The sequence below is a fragment of the Colias eurytheme genome, chromosome 3 (assembly GCF_061535395.1).
Source record: "Colias eurytheme isolate Ceu_HAF_F1 chromosome 3, ilColEury1 Martin Lab GWU primary, whole genome shotgun sequence".
Lineage (NCBI taxonomy): Eukaryota > Metazoa > Arthropoda > Insecta > Lepidoptera > Pieridae > Colias > Colias eurytheme.
Genome location: NC_142982.1, coordinates 6114999 through 6137111, shown reverse-complemented (window position 1 = coordinate 6137111; position 22113 = coordinate 6114999). Strand labels below are relative to the sequence as shown.

General features: G+C 34.1%; 1 protein-coding gene across 1 annotated transcript; it reads right to left on the bottom strand.

Moving 5' to 3' along the window:
• Positions 1–162: 162 nt before the first annotated feature.
• LOC149909619 (uncharacterized) lies at positions 163–22095 on the bottom strand. The gene is made up of 7 exons (XM_090119666.1): positions 21328–22095; positions 5330–5445; positions 4932–5066; positions 3777–3930; positions 2630–2850; positions 2322–2435; positions 163–1847 (listed from the first exon to the last, which is right to left on the bottom strand). Exons 1-7 carry the CDS (start codon positions 21395–21397, stop codon positions 1623–1625), a joined length of 1035 nt encoding a protein of 344 aa, XP_089975792.1. The 5' UTR covers positions 21398–22095; the 3' UTR covers positions 163–1622.
• Positions 22096–22113: the final 18 nt, after the last annotated feature.

The window sequence follows — 22113 nt, the reverse complement described above, 5'->3', positions numbered from 1 at the left end:
AATTCTTTCGGTGTTAGATAGCCTATTTATCGAGGAAGGCTATAATATGCTATATATAACATCACGCTAAAACCAACAGGATCGGAGCCACGCGGGTGAAACCGCGGGGCGCAGCTAGTACCTATAGAATTAAACTGAAATAAGGAATACAAATAATAGTCGCTTTGTACCTAATCAGTTTTTATTTCAAAAAATTTAAAAAACTTTTACATAACATAACTCGTGATAGAAAGCAAATAATCAAGTACATTAATTTGTAGTAATTTGTATAACAGAGGTATATGATTGGTCCACTCGCATTTTGTTTGTGCATTTTATCCCCTAACCCACTTTTCTTCTTAATTGGCCCATTAGATGGTTTGGTTCATTTTCAATAATTGGCCTGAATAACACATAGAAATAAAGCATTTTGATAAAAGAGTGGGTACACTAAATATATCTTCACTAAAATGTAAGTACATTTGGCAGTGTTCAAAATTAACAAAGTAAAAAACATTTAATTATTTTTATCCGTCATCGTACATTTTCGTCGAAACTGGGGTTTAATTAAGTACATTGTTTTGGTAATATCGATTTAAATGATTCGTTGTCAAATTGTATTTTGTAATCTAAGTACAGATACTAATTGAGCTAATACATTTATCACACGATTAAACTAAATTATAAGTATGTAGTCGTGTATACGCATAATAAATATTAGGAATATACATAGAAAATAAGTATGTAAAATGATACCAATAAAATCTTAAAATTAGAAAATGCAGAAGCAAAAAGGCGTGATTATATAGATTTAAAACAATGGGTACTAGTGTTTAGAATTAGAATTGCCTAACTGTAATCACATCGCTAATTGCTAAATTACGTAACATGATATAATTCAATGTCGAGAGAAAACAATTATCAAAAGACCCTAAAAGCAAAATTCTTATATAGCTTTTAATACAGTACACAAATGCCTTAAAGTACTTGGGAATGATGAATATTTATTCTTAGGTTTTTTTTCGGCAAGTTAGTCGCAAATGCTACCTTAATTCGTAGTAAAATCATAAGGCTGTCTCACAAGAAGGTACGAATCTCCGAATATGAATATCTATAAATATATTATATAGTAAATAGGCACTAAAATAAAAAAACACGTCTTATATCTATTTTATAACTTTCAAAAATACTATAAGCATCGTAAGTACATACGTAATAATACTTTATGAAGTACATTAATTATCTTGCGAAACAGCTCTTTTAATTGTACCTTAAAGTAACACATACATTTTTCGTAACATAAACTCAATTGTCTTTATACGCATTTAAGCACTACAATAGTGGGAAGAATCGCGTGCCAATACTGACATAAACAAACGTCCTATCAATACACGAATATCCATTGAGTACTACACGTAGTACATAGTAACTCAATGCGAATCTCTCATAATAAACTCCGCTACAAGTCTCTACAACTCAGCTGTTTATTATAAATGCAAATATAAAACGTCGCTTCAAACTTGCAAACGTAGCGCGCAATAAGTCAATAATAACATTTCGGCGAAAGCAGCTGTTGCGAAACGCATGAATCATCCGAATGTTTTTCGCGACGCGGTCGCGCTCTTCCCACTACCGCGTACTAGTCACGCGTACGTTTCCCTGAATCGCTTTTGGATGTGATGGGCCGCGTTAAGGAGACGGTGGTGGAGGGTGATGTGCGTGTGGGGGGTGAAGGTCGGGGGGGCGGGCGTGGGGGCCATGGCGAGGGTCGGCACGGTGGCGCCCTCGTCGGGGTGGCAGAAGAACGCAACGCAGTGCCGGCCGCGAGCGCGCGCGTATGTACCGTCAGGTATCACCACGCGGTGCATCTGGAAGAAAAGTGGTGTTATGAGATAAATAGAGCAGGATTCGTCATAATAAACAAATATATACCATGACACTGTGCCCACACAATCCTATACGTTTGCAGTGGTTTTGGGTTGCATGGTATGGAATGGATGAGTAGATTTTTCTGCCTACAATCCTCTATTATCAATATAACATATTATTTACCAGAAACGACTGTAACTTATTATAAGTCTGAAAGCGGTTTTTTATTGTAGTATAATGTATGTAATGAGTGTGATGCGTCATTATGCGATAATTATCACAAAATGCTGTAATGGTACTTATATTCTGTGAATATAGATATTTTCTAGAGTGGATCAATTTAAATTGCATGATAAGCCTCTTTACAATAAGAGTAATATAAATATTTATCACGCGTTTATTAAATTTTAAGTACTTGGGATTGCGTTTATCACGATCATGATTTGCATTATTTTCAAAATAAAATTGCTTACCATAGCAGGAAGCAAATTGGAAGTCCAGTTAGCGAGTAGTTCTCCAGTCTGCACCAGAATAGCTCCAGGAAGATGGCCTACGGCTTGCCATTTATCACTGCCATTCAACTTCACCTGAAAATATTTACAAAATTTATTAATTTTGGAATATTCGAATATAATTTAATATTATAATATTAATTTGATTAAAAATTCGATCAATCTTGTTCTTTTTTTTAATTTTTGTATTAACCAATTATTTAAAGTTCACAAATATTTGTCGGTACAACATCGAAACGTTGAAATCCATTAATATTATCATAACTCACCTCAAGACCACCTTCCGAGTCCTGGGCCACGAGCGTGAAAGTACAACGATCACTATGAGCCCCGCAGCGGGTGTAGGCGATGGCGTCATGGCAACAGGGCCCCTTGTCCTCGGGGGGCACGGGCGGGTAGTACAGCAGTTGCATGCACGAGGGGTTGTTTCTATCCGCGTCGCTCTTTAGCATGCCGGAGTGACAGGCTAACAGAGCTGATGTTGGTAACCCTGTATAATAATATGACGTTAGTTTTAAGGCGGTGCGGTGTGTTTAGACTTTAGTCCCTATGTTGTTAATGATTACATTATCTAGTAACTAGTTTATAACATTTATTTAATATCATAATATATGCATGTATGTTATGAAGTCTATGAATTACCTAGATTGAGAAACGTTGTGTGAATTGAATAAAGGTGCATTCAATATTATTTAAAAATACATACATTATTAAGATACCTTATCTTTTGTTTAAAATATTTATATAAAGGAAATTTACAAGATTTAAAACATTTAAACCAACAAGACAAAAATGTAATCAGGATTAGCGATTTCTGGTTTGACAAGTATTATGAATATGGACTGCGTTACATGAAGTCAGTTGGATTATGTTTTTTTATTTATAGATAGTTATACAGATATTTTCATCTTTCTTTGTTTTTTTTTATAAATAAAATATTAAATAAATAAGGTGCAATACGAGACGAAGCAAAATATTATGCAAGATTAAAAAATATATTGGAATTTAAAGTGTGACAATCCATGTTGCATGCAGCACAAACATCAAGAAACACAAACAGCATTTATACTATGGATTCATAGAATAGCACATATAACGTAATCTGTGTTTATTATTTCTTGGAAAGGAATCTATTATTATAATTATGTGTAGATTCATTTCCATTGAGTGATTCTACTGTTTACAATTCAAAACTTCTGGCAATCCTTCACTCACGAGTAAGTATGATCATAAATATAATCATGATAAGTGCGAACAAAATCCTTGCAACTTTTATGGCGTTTCGATAAGTTTCTAGGTTACTCGTAAACAACTATAAAACGAGGAAAAGCGTGTTAGTATCTAGGTTATTATACTTATAAAGACTACGCGTGTGAGGAACAAGACGAGCGTGTATTTTTTAATTTTTATAATTACCGAAGACTGAAGCCAGAGCTTGCAAGAGGACTCTAGAAAGATTGGTGAGGTCATGAGCCAGGGGTACGGTGTGTGTAGTAAACTCCGGGACTTCCTCCTGCGCAGGCATCGACGCAGCCGACAGCGTCGTGATGTTGAACGAATGACGTAATTCCTGTATTAATAAAAAAAACGCAATTAACAATAGCGAGTTATTGTACGCTAATATTTCCTTGAACAAGTTTTCCATGTGTTGTTCCGCGATCATTTGAACACATACCTATACTGAAAACTATTTTGCCTATTAAGAAAATTGTTCGAGAAAATGTTATTTACTTCCAATAATATTATAATATTAAATGTCGCGAAAAACATAATATTGTTTTTTTTATACGGTATAATAATGGCAATTTTATCGCTGTATAAAATTAAGCGCGTGTAAATTATTACTACCTTTACTGTTATGAATATTATTAACAGGTGTCATAAAAAAGTACAGTTCTGGATATGAACTAGGTATTACAATTTACAGGCGACTATGAAATATTTACATAGAAAAAAGAATATATGTAATTTTATGCGGAAAGTTTCAGATTCCATTCATTATCCATTAAAACTTAACAGTATAATTTTCCTCGAGACAGTAACATCAGGATTACGTGACTGCGTGTGTAACCGGTTACCTATACATTATTTTCTATTCCATTCTAGATACTACTGAGGAATAGGCTTTGGAACCGTTAGGGAGTTATTTAAATTATAGTTAGATTATTGATCCTGCAACTGGTTCATACAGAAATAGATTAAAATTTCTTAACAAGTTTTTATCTCTTTTCAAATCACTATGATTTGGTACCTACAACTGTTGCCTACTTGCAAAACTTATTCCTGGTGTACAAAACATTCAAAGGAATTGTATCAATGGTTAAACAAAAGTGCGATTGTGAATATGAACAACTTGCTAACAATTTATATAAAAATAAAGTTTGATGGAAATTACAGATCAGAAAATGCTCTATGACTGTACGCTTAAAATCGTATCGATTATAAATATGTAGATACAGTAATAAGAGAATGATTTACCGCATTATAAAAAGTTTAATTCGTTTCTTATCCTCTCGTAGCCGAGAATAATTTTATGTTAGAAGTTATTGTTAGTATACCTTATTTTTATACCTTTTTAGTATTATCGAATTGCTCGGTTCCGGGACGAACATAGCCATGTTTGTTGACAGGGTTGCGAAGATACTGCGCCTGACAGCCCTCAGGGAGGGCACAAAAGTTGTCTAAATCAGCGTATACCGCCTTCAGCTGGAAAAATACGTTGAAGCACTATTAATTTGATAGGTGTTTTTTTGTATATAAGACGATCTGTTCCAGTTTCTGAAGGTGTCTCATGATATTATGTATCTATGTACATTTTTACACAAATTCAGTAACATGCAATGTTCATTGCTATTCCCATGTTAAACTGGTTAGCGTTAGAGAAAAATGTTAACGATTGTTTATCTAACGGAAAAACATTAAACATGCATTATGTGTCGATTACTTTGAAAACTTTGTTTTTTAATTACCTTATCCTCAGCGACGCCATGGTTAACAAGCATTGCTAAGCCCTTGGTACTAAGAGCGGCAAACAACTGTTGTCCGATTCTTTTGACTACAGATTTCATAGGACATATTTCCGTACCTGAAATAAGATGTTAAACTATAATACATAATTTGTTATAAGTATGTATTTTGAAGAAGCTTGCCTGCTATTGTTTTTTGAAGACAATTCCAATCAAAATTATTTTAATTCGAAACGGTACGAAAGAAAAATCCAATGCATATAAAAAATTCTACATAATATAATAAATGAGTCTATCATTGTTTTAAAAATGTCTAAGTCTAGTGTCTAGAACTCTAGATCGTTATCGTCCACCTAATTCAGTGTTTTTATTTTCTTATTGTTCTCTAAAATTAAAGTACGATTTAAATCAAGATGAATTAGTGTGTGTGTGTCGATAAAATATTTTTTGAATTTAAACGTTAAATTTTAAATTATGTTTCTACCGTCTGCAACAATATTGATTTTCATAGACGTCTTGCAAAAACTCGAAAGTAACAGTTTCATTAAAATGCCAGGGGTTATGCAAGGATATAATAAGGTCACTACAATAACGTACAATTGACGATGTATGAAGTCAAAAAGTATTATTTTTATCCTCTTCTTTATTGTTAAGCGTAAGACATGTGTTTCAATTATAATTTAAACAAGATTCAATAAAACACAATGATGAAACACAAGTAACTTTACGCTCCATTCGATTGTTATGTTTTAAGATTTTATAATAGTGATGAAACATTTACGTCATGCAAACAAAATACTTATTTGTGGAGTTATTAGAAATTGTTTCAGTTCAATGTTCTCCATTTAAGATATCAATGTTATTAAAAATACATTTTGTTATTTGATCAGCAATAAAAACTTCCATGGTGTATGAAACATTTGATTATTTAACAATGCTTTTGAACAAGATTTAATATTATGTCTAAATGGATATACAAAAAATATATTTTTGCATAATTAATTTAAAGAATACCTATGTACTCGATTTAATATGCAAAAAACCACAGGTTTCGAAGCAGCTGCTTTACGCCAAAAATAAAAATAGAGATCAAATTATTTACATAATTTAAAACGTCAAACACCCATAATAAATATGTTTCTATTTAAAAATGTGAGGAGGTGTATTTAAATAAAATATATACAGATCGTTCAGAGTTAGTAAAGGTCCGGCCATGACACGATTCTGTCACCGACCTATGCTTACTTGTATTTTGTTTTGTTGATGCGTCTAGGTCAAATGCATTTAAATTTACTTACACTTAACTACTTTCAATAAAGCATCTTTACCTGCTTGATTCATACTTATTGAAGTTATTCATAATATTTAAAATACCTAGCTAGCTATTTATGATGAAAAAAATAATAATATAAGCATAAAGGTATGTTTTAATATCCCTAATAACCCAGCTATTGATTTACCCATTGTTTCCATTGAAAATGATCTGTGATTCTCCCTTCCAATATGTATTTTATTTTTATTGACAATCGGGATCGTATTAATTGAATCTTCTTATATATAAAAATGAATCGCAAAATGTGTTGGTAAGCGCATAACTCGAGAACGGATGAACCGATTTCGATAATTCTTTTTTTATTATATTCCTTGAAGTACGAGGATGGTTCTTATGTAGAGAAAACGTAAACATGTACCACGGGCGAAGCCGGGGCGGACCGCTAGTTGAATATAAAAATGAATCGCAAAATATGTTGGTAAGCGCATAACTCGAGAACGGCTGAACCGATTTCGATAATTCTTTTTTTATTATATTCCTTGAAGTACGAGGATGGTTCTTATGTAGAGAAAACGTAAACATGTACCACGGGCGAAGCCGGGGCGGACGGACGGAGTTGTTAATAATTATATATATTTAATGTTTACATCACCTCTGTGCATTGTTTATAATCAAGTTGAAGGCCAAACATCGTTTTATTATATTGTTGTTTGTCTAATGGTCTAATCATAATGGTCTACTTTTAAACGTTGATTAATTAAATAACTAATATTATTACCTACTACAATGAACCCAATTCCATTTATTTTCAATATCACATTTTGTATGCAAAATCTGTATATCCGCAATCCGCATACAAGTCAGTCGATCGTTAAATAATACAAAATTGGTAATTGACATCAGAGGCATTTTTTTTTCGTTTATCATGGAAATAAGACTAAACTATTTGCCAGTGTCAAGTTTTAAAAGGTAGGGAAAATCAGAGGCATTTTGGAATGCTTTTAGTAATTTAATGGAACATAAAATTAAAAGATAAATCAACCGTCTGTTTGGTCAATGATAATTTCATTTTAGGCAACTTTAGATATGATTTTTGGAAGTTGGATTAGATAAAATAAATTATCTGGTATAACGCCGTTGTTAAATATATGTGAGTTACGTTTATAATGTTTATTCTTACCTATTACAGTGAATTGGCGTTTTACAATATCATATTATGACACTTATGTTAAGAAGATTCAAGATACTTATTTCAAGAAAATTCAAAGAATATTTCGTAATAATTTAATATTTTCCAACTTACACGATCATATATACAATATGATGGATGCAAGTAGTAGGTACATGCAATGATATTATGTATATAATATAGAATACATAAAATATCATTGGGTACATGCGTATTGTACTGATGTTGAACTAATATTACCTACGCATGCTATAGTTTCAATCTTAGGTAATTTTCTTTTTAGACGGTGGCTACCATGTTATGGTAAACTATTAACTAAAGTTGTTAGCTGATTTATGTATAAGCTAACATATGAGTAGGTGCGCGTACTAATTTTATTGCTTTATCGGGTATGAATTTAGAACAAACGCTTGACCCATATTCAATGATTAATTCACAGTGTACTCAAGCGAGAACACGAGATGAGCACGCAAAGAGCATTGCTCTAATAAAAGTAATCCGTGATTTGTGTATGTACTTTGTGATTAGGTGACTGGTGAGGATATGACAGGAAGACTGCGGTATACTGTCTTAATCATACTGCGATAATCGCTATCACATCTGTCTGAGTTTATTAGTAAGTAGTTATTTACTTCTTAGTCATCGTTGTAGCAATCTTTGCAAGTGCAAAATATTTATATTCAGAGGTTTATACTTTGCTACATTCACTGTACTATCTTAGCGCAGAATAATTAATAGATTATAGAACTTAACTAATAAAGAATGTGAGAAGATTGATGTGAATTCAGTTTAAACGGTGTTCTTTAGACGCTAAAAAGTCCATTGATGTAGAAAATATATTGCTCCATTGTTTCGATGAATATGTGTATTGTTTCCTCTATTATCATTTATAATTGTTCCGTCATAGGTATTCATATTTAATGTGAATTATTATTTTAATAAGGAAATCCGTTCTAACTTCGATTGTTTTTATCTTCAATTGTTATACCTTTAATTTGTCTTATGTCAGTATGTAATTTGCTAAAGTGTGGTACTATGCAAAAAATCAGTATTTGTGGCTCTGCGTCGGCCACAGATATTATGAAATTAAATTTTCTAATACCTGCTATAGTTATTGGTTACCCGTTACAGCATTGCCAAACTGAGTGTGAGTTCGACTTGCATTTGGTCACTTTGTAATAAATATTTCTGCCTTGGCTATCTCAACAAAATCTGTCTTAGATGTCTAAGGTTTTAAATTTTAATGGTATCATTAGCAAATCCTACTAATGTTATAAATGCGAAAGTAACTCTGTCTGTCTGTCTGTTACGCTTTCCCGCCACCACCGATTTTGATGAAATTTGGCACAGACAATCTTTAGACCCTGAGAAAGAACATAGGCTACCTTTTATTGCGAAATATGTACCACGGGCGAAGCCGGGGCGGACCGCTAGTTATTTCATAAATATACCAATATAGGTATCTAGGTACACTCTATTTGGTGCTTCTTAGAGCGAGCGCGCACGAGCAACTTTGTCTCCGCAACTATTTTGTCTCCGCAACTATTTTGTCTCTCCCACCTATGGGCCAGTATGAAAGTGCGCGCACGTAGCGACGCAACTCCCGGGAGACTTTTTTGTCCGCGGGTTCGGAGACAAGCCCGCGACGCAACTGTCGCCCTATCTATTGGTTTCAATGCAAGTGCGCGCACGGCGACAAAAATGTTGCCTGTCGGCGGCCGCCGGCCAGTTGCCGCGTAACCGGCGTAGCGATAATACGTATTTATATCAACGTATTTATTCTCGTACACAGTAGTTTTAACCGACTTCAAAAAAAAGGAGGAGGTTATCAATTCGGCTGGTATATTTTTTTATGTATGTACACCGATTACTCCGAGGTTTCTGAACCGGTTTACGTGATTCTTTTTTTTTGATGCGGAATGGTGTGGAATTGGTCCGATAAATTTTATTCGGATAAGCCCAGTAGTTTTTATTTTATGAGCATTTTTGTCTGGTCTCGATGACTTAATTGAAATGTAGCAAGTAACTTTGATTCATTTCCAGGTAACCGATTGAGCTGAAATTTTGTATACGCATGTAAATTGGATAGCGATGAAACATTATTATGAGATACAGCTGATTTGATGATGGAATCGGAAGGTGGCCATAGGAACTTAGTAATATTTAATTGACTCAACTTTATCGAGTTTGAGCTCGTTTGATTCGTGTTGAAAAATACACTAGAAAGTATTAAATAAAAACTACTTTACTTTTTACAATTACGATTACATATCTATACTAATATTATAAAGAGGAAAGGTTTGTAGGTATGTATGGTTTTCAGCTTTCACGCATAAACTACTGAACCGATTACAATGAAATTTTGCACACATATAGAGGGTAACTTGGATTAACACATAGGATAGGTTTTATCCCGGAAATCCCACGGGAATGGGAACTATGCGGGACAAGAGCACAGACCACAACCGTCTCTTCGAAAACCATGTTGATAAATGCAGAAAATTTTAAAGAAAAAGTTGCGTTGCTGTCGCTTTCATGTGCGCATCGTTCAAAACTTTGCGAGGAGACAGCGACAGAGACAAAATAGTTGCCGGGCGACTAAGTTGCTCTTGCGCGCTAGCTCAAATTCTCTATACTTGTTTGAAATCATTTAATGAAATCTATACTAATATTACAAAAATGAAGAGTTTGTTTGTTTGTTTGTTTGAACGCGCTAATCTCAGGAACTACTGGTCCGTTTTGAAAAATTCTTTCAGTGTTAGATAGCCCATTTATCGGGGAAGGCTATAGGCTATATATCATCACGCTAAGACCAACAGGAGCGGAGCAATGCGGGTGAAACCGCGGGGAACAGCTAGTCTTTAATATATAGAATATTATATACTTGTTAGGTAACATATTGGTTAATACAAGAAAAACCATAGATGTACTTTTAAAACTCGCAGTATACCAAATAATTAACTATGTACCACACCCCGGACACTCCATACAAAATTATCGTTGTGACAGTCACACTGTAGAGACTGCAAATGTATATGATAACGCTTTATGGTTGGCACATTTTTGACTAGCGTAAAAAAAATTCGCGTTTTTCTGATGAAATACATCCGTAAACAGCACAATATCTAACCATTTTCTACGAAAAACGATAATCACAAATCCAAAATAATAAAATTACTTTCAAGTCAATTTGATTAATGTTGTCAATCTTCGTTGCGTATCGTCCCTGTAGAAAAATGTGGACCATTTTTAGACTGATCGTGCGGGGTGAGGTAAGTGTTTAATTTTGGCGGGGAGTGTCCGTTCTGTAGCGTTTAGCTACTATCTTAATATATATAAATCTCGTGTCACAATGTTTGTCCTCAATGGACTCCTGAACCACTTAACCGATTATAATAAAATTCGCACACCATGTGCAGTTCGATCCAACTTGAGAGATAGGATAGGTTTTATTCCGGAAATCCCACGAAAGGGAACTATGCGGGGTTTTATTTATTTATTTATTTCTCTGAAAACGCGGGCGAAGCCGCGGGCGGAAAGCTAGTGTATTATGTATTCTGTGTATGTACTTTAAAATGACACATTGTAACATTTGTTTATTACAGCCAAGATTACAGCACTATTGCATACTAAGATATATCTAAGTTATTGTAATCATTTGATTGACAGGAAATTTATGTTAAGTAAGTAATTACATAAAGTTTTATAATCTAGATTCTAGATAATTAAAATGCTGAATCGTAGACTCAATTGCTAAACCAAGAAGTGACAATTATTTTTCTTTTATATTTTAATTAATGTTAGAATGCTATATTTTGCTCGGTGAATTACATATTATGTAGATTATAGAACTTGTTTTGTGATAATGAAACGTAGCAACAGTTAAGAACCTGAAGATAAATAAAACTGTAGTCTTTTTCCATGAATACGTTTCTTTCCGAGTTTAATATCATTAATATATAATATACATCAACGTAATATAGACGTGTATAAATTGCGGAAGCGCTTCGCTTTAGCCTCTGTCGAATCTTAGGTCGTCTTAGAACTCTGACGAAATCATGAAGGTCATGTATCCTTTGTTTCACAGTTTTTTCAAACGTCTAATAATTATTATTCATTTAATGTAATTACAGGATGGTGACGTCACAATTCGTGATTGTTAGCTATCAGCGTGATAAATGCACGAAATATCAGTAGGTATATAACGTCATTCGTGATACGATTTAAGTACCTAGGTATATATAATATTTCCTGCAAAAATTACTCCATAACATAATATGTGAATAAAATATGCTTGAAATGGTTCTAGGAAAACGAAGACTAAATTTTGTAGGGAAAAAGAATTGGCTGTTTTTACAAGTCACTGTGAAGTGGTCAAGGAAAGAGGAAAACGAATGACGATCTCATGACCAACTACCAACTCATGTAGGTTTGTTTGACGTGGGATTTTTGTGGAAATTTCGTGTACGTCAGAAATTTGTTTCTAAACATATGAATCAGATATTTACCCGTATCGAATACTTATGTAAATATAAACGAAGTGTCTAGTCGTCCGCTAAACGGATGAATAAAATAAATTAGTCGTCCGATTACCGGATGAATAAAATAATTTAATCGTCCGATTATTCGGATTAATAGATAACCTTTTAACACTAAAGCTAGTTGGGTTGGACTAAAGCAAAGGGGGCTCAGGACTTAGAAAATTTTTGATGGAGTTGGTGTCATTATAACACCTATTTATTATTATTTTATCTTAAGATTACGCTAATATAAGCATGTTTTATAGGAACAACTTTTCTCTAAAATCAAAAATGGCCGAGATATTCGCCCTTAATTCGTTAGGTTAGGTTTAGGTTAGGTTAGCCTTTAGGTTAGGTTAGGTTAGGTTTCTTAAAAAAAAACTACACAGAAATAGGAGCCCCGCGAAGCGGGGCTCCGTCGACGCGCAAAAAAAATCAAGTTTAGGTTAGGTTAGCCGTTAGGTTAGGTTAGGTTAGGTTTCTTAAAAAAAAAACTACACAGAAATAGGAGACCCGCGCAGCGGGGCTCCGTCGACGCGCAAAAAAATAATCAAGTTTAGGTTAGGTTAGCCGTTAGGTAAGGTTAGGTTAGGTTTCTTAAAAAAAAATTAAACAGAAATAGGAGCCCCGCGCAGCGGGGCTCCGTCGACGCGCAAAAAAAAATCAAGTTTAGGTTAGGTTAGGTTAGGTTAGGTTTCTTAAAAAAAAAACTACACAGAAATAGGAGCCCCGCGAAGCGGGGCTCCGTCGACGCGCAAAATAAAATCAAGTTTAGGTTAGGTTAGGTTTCTTAAAAAAAAAACTACACAGAAATAGGAGCCCCGCGAAGCGGGGCTCCGTCGATGCGCAAAATAAAATCAAGTTTAGGTTAGGTTAGCCGTTAGGTTAGGTTAGGTTAGGTTTCTTAAAAAAAAAACTACACAGAAATAGGAGCCCCGCGAAGCGGGGCTCCGTCGACGCGCAAAAAAAAAATCAAATACCAACGTGTGCCCTCCTCCCCCCACAAAAAACCTATAATACGTGCGGCAGTTCTCTAAAGAAACCCCGATAACCTAACTATATAGATAAATAGATGTTATCGGACGATTAAATTATTTTATTCATCCGGTAATCGGACGACTAATTTATTTTATTCATCCGTTTAGCGGACGACTAGCTTTGTCCAAATATAAATTCATAGTTCTACATTTATATTGTGGTTGTAATTTAGCAATACTATTTTGATTCCTTCCTTTTGCTTTTTACCTCAAGATGAAGTATATCGTTAAAAATCCTCGTCAGCTCATTCAGCTAAGAACAAAAAGGAATCTTGTTGAAATATTTGTTTTATAAATTGTAAAGTTGGTAATTTACATAGTGTCTTCCATCACGTGGGTCGCCTGCTCCATTGCCGGGGTTGCAATAAAAAATAAAAAAAAGGTGTCATTCGTTCAAAAACCTTTCAAGATTTTTAAATAGATGTCAGAAATTGAAAATTTGAAGTAGACGAACATTGTCCCCTTTCATACTGTAACGAGGTAACGAGCACATGTCTATCTACTGTATTTGTGTTACTGGGCTACTGTCTATAATCTATATTGTCTATTTAACCACTTACATTATATTAATCACACTTTATAGGCTATCTTTTAGTCTTGTTTGCCTTTACTGTTCTAATTGACCACCTTAGTCTACACAAATATCATTGAAAAAAATTAGGCCATCTATCCACTTCCAATTTAGTTAGATAAACTATATTTCGAGTTGGTTTTGAAATTTAGTTTGAACTAAACCTAGATATACCTACTACATATATCTTATCAACGTCAATGTAACTACTCACCTCATCTCTTTATTTGATTTAATAAAAGAATGTCATAAAACTAGATAATGTTTGTATCTGATTAAACTCAGTTTAAAAAATGGGCGTATAACGTTTAACCTTGTTCTTATTATTTCATTCAACCAATTAATTATAATCACTTTGTTCCGTAGGTCCTTTAAACTGTTTTATTTGGTCTAATTCTTGAGAGTAATTATGATTTAGATCAACATCGTATGGCTATATTTTGTAATAAAGGTATTATAATGACATTGTAAGCGAAATTTTGAGTTTCTCGCAAGATTCTAATATGATTTTGTTTATAAATATCGGAATGTTGATATTATGCATTAGAGTAGCCCATAAAAGTGTGTTTACGTTCAATTATTTTACGATACACACACGTGTATTTTAAACGTGAAGTTATAACAAAGGAATTTGAGGACGGTTTAATAATCATTGTCCTTTTTAAAGTAACATTATCAGAAACTCATTGTTTGCTTCTTACTGTATCGCGGAGTTCGGAAATATTGTTTTAGTTAAATATAAATGTATGTATTATATTTGGATATTTAAAAATGTGTTATTATTTCATCATTTATTTACACGATAGTAGAACTATTCCGATGGAATTATCAGTGACGGCATAAAACAGGCGAGTAGGTACCTAGATACCACATAAAATAACTTGCCTGCTTTATTTTGGACTTATCGCATTAGCTGCTAAGCCTTATCAAAATTGTGATAAAAGTGCTTTATGAAAATCGTTATTTTTATTTAAATTTACTTCTTGATAATTCAATTATTGCTATTCATTGAGCACATGAATTTCTATTATTACTTACCTACGTAATATCATATCAGTAGTAACTATCTACCCTATTATTAAGACGTATAATTAGTTACATCCATGATTATAAAATAAATGTTTTCCTATACTCGAAGACAAGTAGGTACACTTACTGTAGGCGATAGTTACCTACTAGTTATTATTCTGTGCTGTAGGGACGAAAAATATAACAAAATCTTACAAATAGCTTTTAGTTATTAGGTAACCGTTTTTGGAAAGTTTTACTACTAACCTATCTACTATCTACCTAGTCAAAGTTAAAACCGCCAAGGTAAGCTAACAAGGATAGAAAGTGAAATCTATTTTAGAAGTGCCGTTCTCTTATTTCTTGCATTTGACCGAACGTAACGCAGTCTATATTTGCTGTCGGTATTCAGCAATCACTTTTTTGCACTTTTGTTTGTACCACTTAGGTAACATGTTTTTGTCTTGTGATGGATCGGTAACTTCGGCCTTTTGGTAAACTTTACCTAAATATAGACTCATAGGTATCTAAGTTATTTTTGCTCTATTCGCTTTTGTAGTAGCGAAGATACCCACAGATAAATTCATAAAACAATCTTATAAAAGTTCAGAGACTTTACATTAAATGATTAAGGTACATTATTGGCATCTTCTTCTTCAGTCCGAATATAGGTATACTATCTAAAATGTTCTTTCCCTATTGCCCTGCAGTGAATGACTGTTACCCATTATCTCCCTAAAATCCTTGATTTCTTATTCTCGAATTATGGTGGTTTTCAGAACGTTTAGTAACGATGATTTTCGTTTTTTTCGTCTCGCATGAATGATGAATACGATGTTTTGGTAGAGGAAACCCCTAACACGTTTAACGAAGACAATTAGGTTAACAAGTTTGCGTAATTGCTTTGACTTGGTGGTTTTCCTCGATGAAATTGAAAATGTCGAGTGTTTTCATACCATTTAGAATTACAGAATCATCATTATTTTCGTTAATAATAATTATAATTTTGATAAGAAGTAAATAAGGCTGTAGTTATTTTATATCAACAGCAAATTAATTACATACCTATCATAAATTATAAGATAAGATTGTCTTAATTTTATTCATAAATCTTGTTTCTTTTACTAGGTAATTTTTATGGCTCATGTGTAATTGATTTTGTGTTTAGATTTATCTCTAAAGAAGAACAGAAAAATCATATAGCCTCATGATTTTTAAAATAAAGAACAAGCAAGTGGAGCTTTAAGTGAGTTATCTACACTAATATTATAAAGAGGAAAACTTTGTTTGTTTGTTTGATTGTAATGAATAGGCTCATAAACTACTGGATCGATTTTAAAAATTCTTTCACCATTCGAAAGCTACATTATCCACGAGTAACATAGGCTAGGTTTTATCCCGGAAATCCCACGGGAACGGGAACTATGCGGGTTTTTCTTTGAAAACGCGGGCGAAGCCGCAGGCGGAAAGCTAGTCTATACATATAATAAATCTGTAGAAGGGTCAATTCTGTACATTCAAAATATTGAAAAAATAAATAGCAGGGGGTGTTACTGGATCGATACCAAACCCAAATATGTGATTAAAAAATTTTTTGGCTGTCTGTCTGTATGTGAAGACATCACGTGAAAACTAACGGTTCGATTTCGATGAAACTTGGTATAATTATACCTTATTATCCTGGGCGTAAAATAGGATACTTTTTATCCTGGAAAAATACGTGGAAAAAAAAATTAATCTTAATTTTTCAGTTTATCCATAGACGTTGTTCTGAAGAACCGCGAACACACGTTGAGTATTATTATAGGCCTAGCCGTATTTGGGTCCAATAGATATTTATAAGATGTCATTGTCAGAGTTAATCAAAATGGAGACCTTCCACGCGAAAACCGACATCCGCGCGGACGGAGTCGCGGGCGGAAGCTAGTTATAAAATAAAATACTAATTCAGGTTCACACACTTTACACGTGCCATTCAAGAAGCCCTGGCTAAATAAACCATCGAAGTCGTTATCAAGCTTTCTGATTGCATTTGCATGCGAGCATATCAAATGTTCGTAACCAATCAGTACCTAATGTTTTCACACGTAGCTGAATATAATATTGAATAAGATATCTGCGTATCACTTTTTGTGTTATCGTGGCGTCGACTTTGACGTATATATAACACAAATAAAGGAATCGTCAAGCGAATTTGTTTAACACATATGGTATGGGACAATACTTTGGCAATACACAATGCTTGTACCTAATTATCACGCGCTGTTGGCGTGTTTGTCGTACAATGGCTTATGGGTGGCATTGTTTGAGAAGCTTGATATCATACCATCTTTTATGGACTGTGCAAATTTTCAATATCCAAATATCGGCAATACATTTATGCTAAGGTTCAGTAAACACTGAATTATACCGAATACGTATAGCATAAATTGCGTCATGACATAGTTCATCATTATAGTCCGGTCTTAAATAGGTAACTTTGTATTGTTATTATTTACCAACAAGTATTACTTGCCTGCACTGTAATTTTGGAATATATCATAGTTACTAGCTTTCCGCCCGCATTTAAAACTCGTATAGTTCCCGTTCTCGTGGGATTTCCGAGATAAAACTAACTACCTATGTGTTATTCCAAGTTACCCTCTATATGTGTGCTAAATTTCATTGTAATCGGTTCAGTAGTATTTGCGTGAAAGAGAAACAAACATAGACACCTGCACGTATGTACATCCATCCTCCCAAACTTGCGCATTTATAATATTAGTAGGAAGGATAATAATTTTCTTTATAGGTATGCTGTATGTGTACACTGTATATGTACTGACCGACTGACCGATTTAAAAACATTTTGCCAGCTCAGACTAAAAAACGAGTACAGATTCGTGGAAGTACCGGAACATTCAAGTTTTGTAACTTATAATATTCATGTGATGTGGCTTTTTTAAATTATAAATCAATATAGAGAGCTAAACTAAACAAAATTGGTACCTACAGACCAGACCATTTTGATAAGCAAGATTTTTCGCCATCAATTTGAGTGGAACTGTTGATCTTTAATTCCATTTTTCTGCTGTGTGGCTGGAGTGATATCTCATAATTTAAATGATTTTATAAATATGTGTTTTGGATCAGTTTTAGCATTTTGCGATTTTTTATAAATTAAAATTAATAATTGGGGGTTTATTATAAAACATTGTTTTTAAAACAATAAGCTTAGATAATAATTAACGTAATTTCATACATTCGAGGTAATTTGATTGTCTGGATTTCTAGTTAGTTTAAACATTCAATCATATTTCTAAGCGTACATGATAGAGAAATAAACATAAATGCATAACAATCATATAACAATGTGAGTTTCAATTCCTGACAATACTAGGAAATGCCTCAGAACATGTACGTCAGAGGTAGGTAAGTAATACAAATATTTGTTTGTATTCTTTGAGACACGTTCCCAATCGATTTGTTTGTTTAGATTGTAGAGCAATCAACACCAGAACGATTTCTCAATTTTTGGAATGTTCCATGTTTTGAGATGTTGTTTTGTGCGACTGGTGAACGTACCATTGATAAATCAAGTATTTTCTTATGTTTTTTTCAAGTTTAGTCCTTTTAGTGTTTTAGTGTCTCTTTGTACAAGTATGTATTTCTGAAATATAGGTATGTAATACATTACTTATACATATATGTATTTATATTTATCTAAAGCTTTAAACACTTAAAAATTTCATTAGATATTTTAATGCCCGTAGTAAACTGTAAAAACTGTCCTAATCTTGGGACTTTCCAATGAAATTGTTTTTACTATAGGGATTGGAAGTAACTGATAAACTGTTATAATAATATATTTTAATCCATTTTGTTTTTAGAAATGAAGTACAAACGGGTAGATTTGGGTATTTTCTGGAATTTATTTCTAAACTTTAACGACTGACTTGCGCAAGTAAGTGCGCAAGCTTGCGATCTAATCCGCTGAATCATAGTTTACAGTTTTGACATTATCTCCGTAATTTAAGAAACATATACAGAATATCGGTCATAACGTCTGTGATCGATTGCATTTGTGACAGACCAATTAACACCATGGCTTCACTATGACACCTATAGGTAACGGCTTGGTAACGGTATGATTTGTAAACTACTCAAGGTATTTACAGTTATAGTAAAAATAGATTATTACATAATTAAAACAGTTGTATGTATTTCTATCGAATACCTATTTGAAAACAAAACGTTTATGAAACACTATTCTTTGTACTGTATGGCACAATATTCTTATCTCATTTAAATTTTTAAGGCAAGCTTATTGTATAGGTATGTTTTATGATGAAGGGCCGCCAAGAAGCGGCAGTCGCCACAGACTGTTAACCCCCGCCGATCAAGCCGATAGACGGCTACCGTTGGGTTTTAGTGGGTATGGCTTCGTGCGAGTCCCATATACCCCCTTGGACAGTAAAACTGGCGAGGGGGATGCGTAAAGGCATTTCCCAACGTTAAAAAAAAGGTATGTTTTATGGTTTTATGTGGTAGGTATGCTAATTAACGTTAATGCTAAATTTGTTTAAATTTTCGCTCCCTTAAGGTAATATCCACTTTGTGGCATAAATTATTTGTTTCAATTTAGTGATATACCTACGTGTAGGTGTTTTTACCCCATAAAATGAACTTTTTGTGAAACTTTGACCTCAATATATATTATAATATATTGATAATATTTTGCAAACGAGTTTGACAGCTTGCCTCTATATCTTATCGTAATATGTGGCCTTCAATCATTTGACGAACGTAAGCGGTCGTGAAATAAAATGCAAAGGTTGAATGTATTTCTTATGTGGTATTGCCTGTTGCAACGTGGAATGCATACTTTATCATTTGTAGATGTTAGAGGAAAAATAACTAGTTAGGTACTGCGGGATTTATCTAGTACGGATTATTTCTAATGATATTCATAGAGCATTCAGATAAATTGAGAATATCGAGATTCATGATAAGTTTAAAGTTGAGTAGTTGTTCAAAAGCATATGAGTTATGCATGGTAATTTTAAAAAACCTAATACAAAAGAAAATATAGGAAACCTTTTAAACGTATTTTGTAGTGTAATAAGGTGATTAGGGAATTGTGTCGGATAGAGTCCCATGGTAAATTGCCGACGACGTACCGTATGGCGTATGAAGGAAAAGAGGGCTGTACAAGGGTTCGGACGGCTCGGCCGTTGCCCTCGCATACAAAGTCACCTTTTTTTTCATCCGCTTCATTCAAATTACTATCTTTTACGCGAACCAGTCCTATCTTTATGATTGTTATATATTTTTCAAAAAGCATAAGTAATGTCACTTCGGATTTTCAAATCGTTGTCGTTACATAAACAAATTGTAGCGATACTGTATCAGTGTTTTGAACAGTATCAAATTGATTGATCGATGGTATTTTAAAATACCAAAGAACAATAATGATTGATGATATAAGTACGTAGCTTATAATACGTTATATTGTATTTGTCTACTTTCAAGGAAATACCTAGTTAATAGCAATCGGTGTTCATTTGCTGTTCACCTATTTCTGATAATTGAATAAAGATAAAATACCTATACCTATAGTTAAATCTATTCATATTAGGTTTACTAATTCACAAAGTACCTACCTAATAGTGTTTAATGATTAATTTCTCGTATATGTATCTATCTATCTATCTATGTACTTTGTCAAAAGTTTCATTATTAGTAGCTGCCTAGTGACGAACTATACTAACTGGATTTATCAGAATTATCATGTTTATGGAGGTGTAATGTTTAATTGTAATAAAAAAAACCTTCAAGAATCGAGTTCTAGCGAGCCTTATCTTTATTTCTTTTATTTACTTGGCTAAAAACCTAGCATTAAAATAATAAAAAAATGACAACCTATAAATCCTTATTCGACATAAATACTTAATTATAATATGTATTAAAATTTGTGTTGTTAAATCAAGTTAAGTAATGATTTGATACTTATTATTGGTGAATAACTTAGATACTGGGAATTTCAGTGATTTCATGCAGCTGCATGAGTAAGAAACCGTTTTTAACGTTTTAGGGGAACTAGGTGGAAGAACGGCAACAAATGATCCGCTAAGTTCGGGTCTTTGAACTCGACTGGGTTCAAATCTGATCCATCTAAGATTGTCTTACAAATAATATCGGAATCTTCGCTGCACAGCTGTCGGGTGCATTCAAGTTCGACCACCTATAACAATTGAGGATGCACGCAGGTAAAACATGCGCTTCTTTGTGTCTTTGAGGATTGGAAGAAACTAAAAACTATTAAAGATTTTAAGTTTACTAATGCTTTCCATTGCAGGTAAAAGGTTTTTGTTACTTTATTTAGGTATGATCGACTAGTGCAGTATTTGTTTTGAATGCTCACCTATATGCGCCAGGTCAATAATGGGAATCTCGCAGCGAGCGAGCAGGGTTTCCTCTTTCGGGGCAGCCATTGTCGAATTCGTTGCTGTTGTTCTGCTCTCGTTGAACACTAGCACCACTCTTGCGCCTTATCACACGACTTCTCGCAGGTAATTAGCAATTAGCGATCGTGACACCGAACGATAACAAAAGAATAGGATACGATACAGATAAGCACTATGGTACACGGCACGAAACCGTACGTTAAAGTTTATTAAAGTTGTGAATGGTCTTTTGATTACCCCTGGTATAGAAGCGTTCAGAACTCATTTGCATAACCTTGTAGTTCCTACTCGAGGCGTTCTGCGATCTGACGTAGCAGCAATAAGCTATACTGACTTGACACATTAAAAATTGGTTTCCGTTGCTCTTTCAGAGTAATATGTTAGGATTCGTTGCTCCCGCGTGTACGAGCCGACGGCGTCGCGCGCCCCCCGTCCCTCACAGATGCGAGTTTCGAATGTCTTTTAGTCTAATAAACTGGCTCACCGTGCGCGATGAGCGTTACCCTCCGTCCGTTAGCTCTCACTTGTATATCATCGCGCAGACTTTCGCAACCGTGTTGTGTCGAAATCGCACCGCCTCGAACACACTGGGGAGAAAGCGTCGGCAGCGTGGCAACGTTACAACCGTTCAACGTCCGGAGCGATACTGGCGGCTAGCGCGGCTCGCGAGCGCGGTGCGTGTCTGGACTCTCACCAACTGACTGGTGACTGGTCGTGCCTCGCGGCTTTGTGACTCAGCCGCG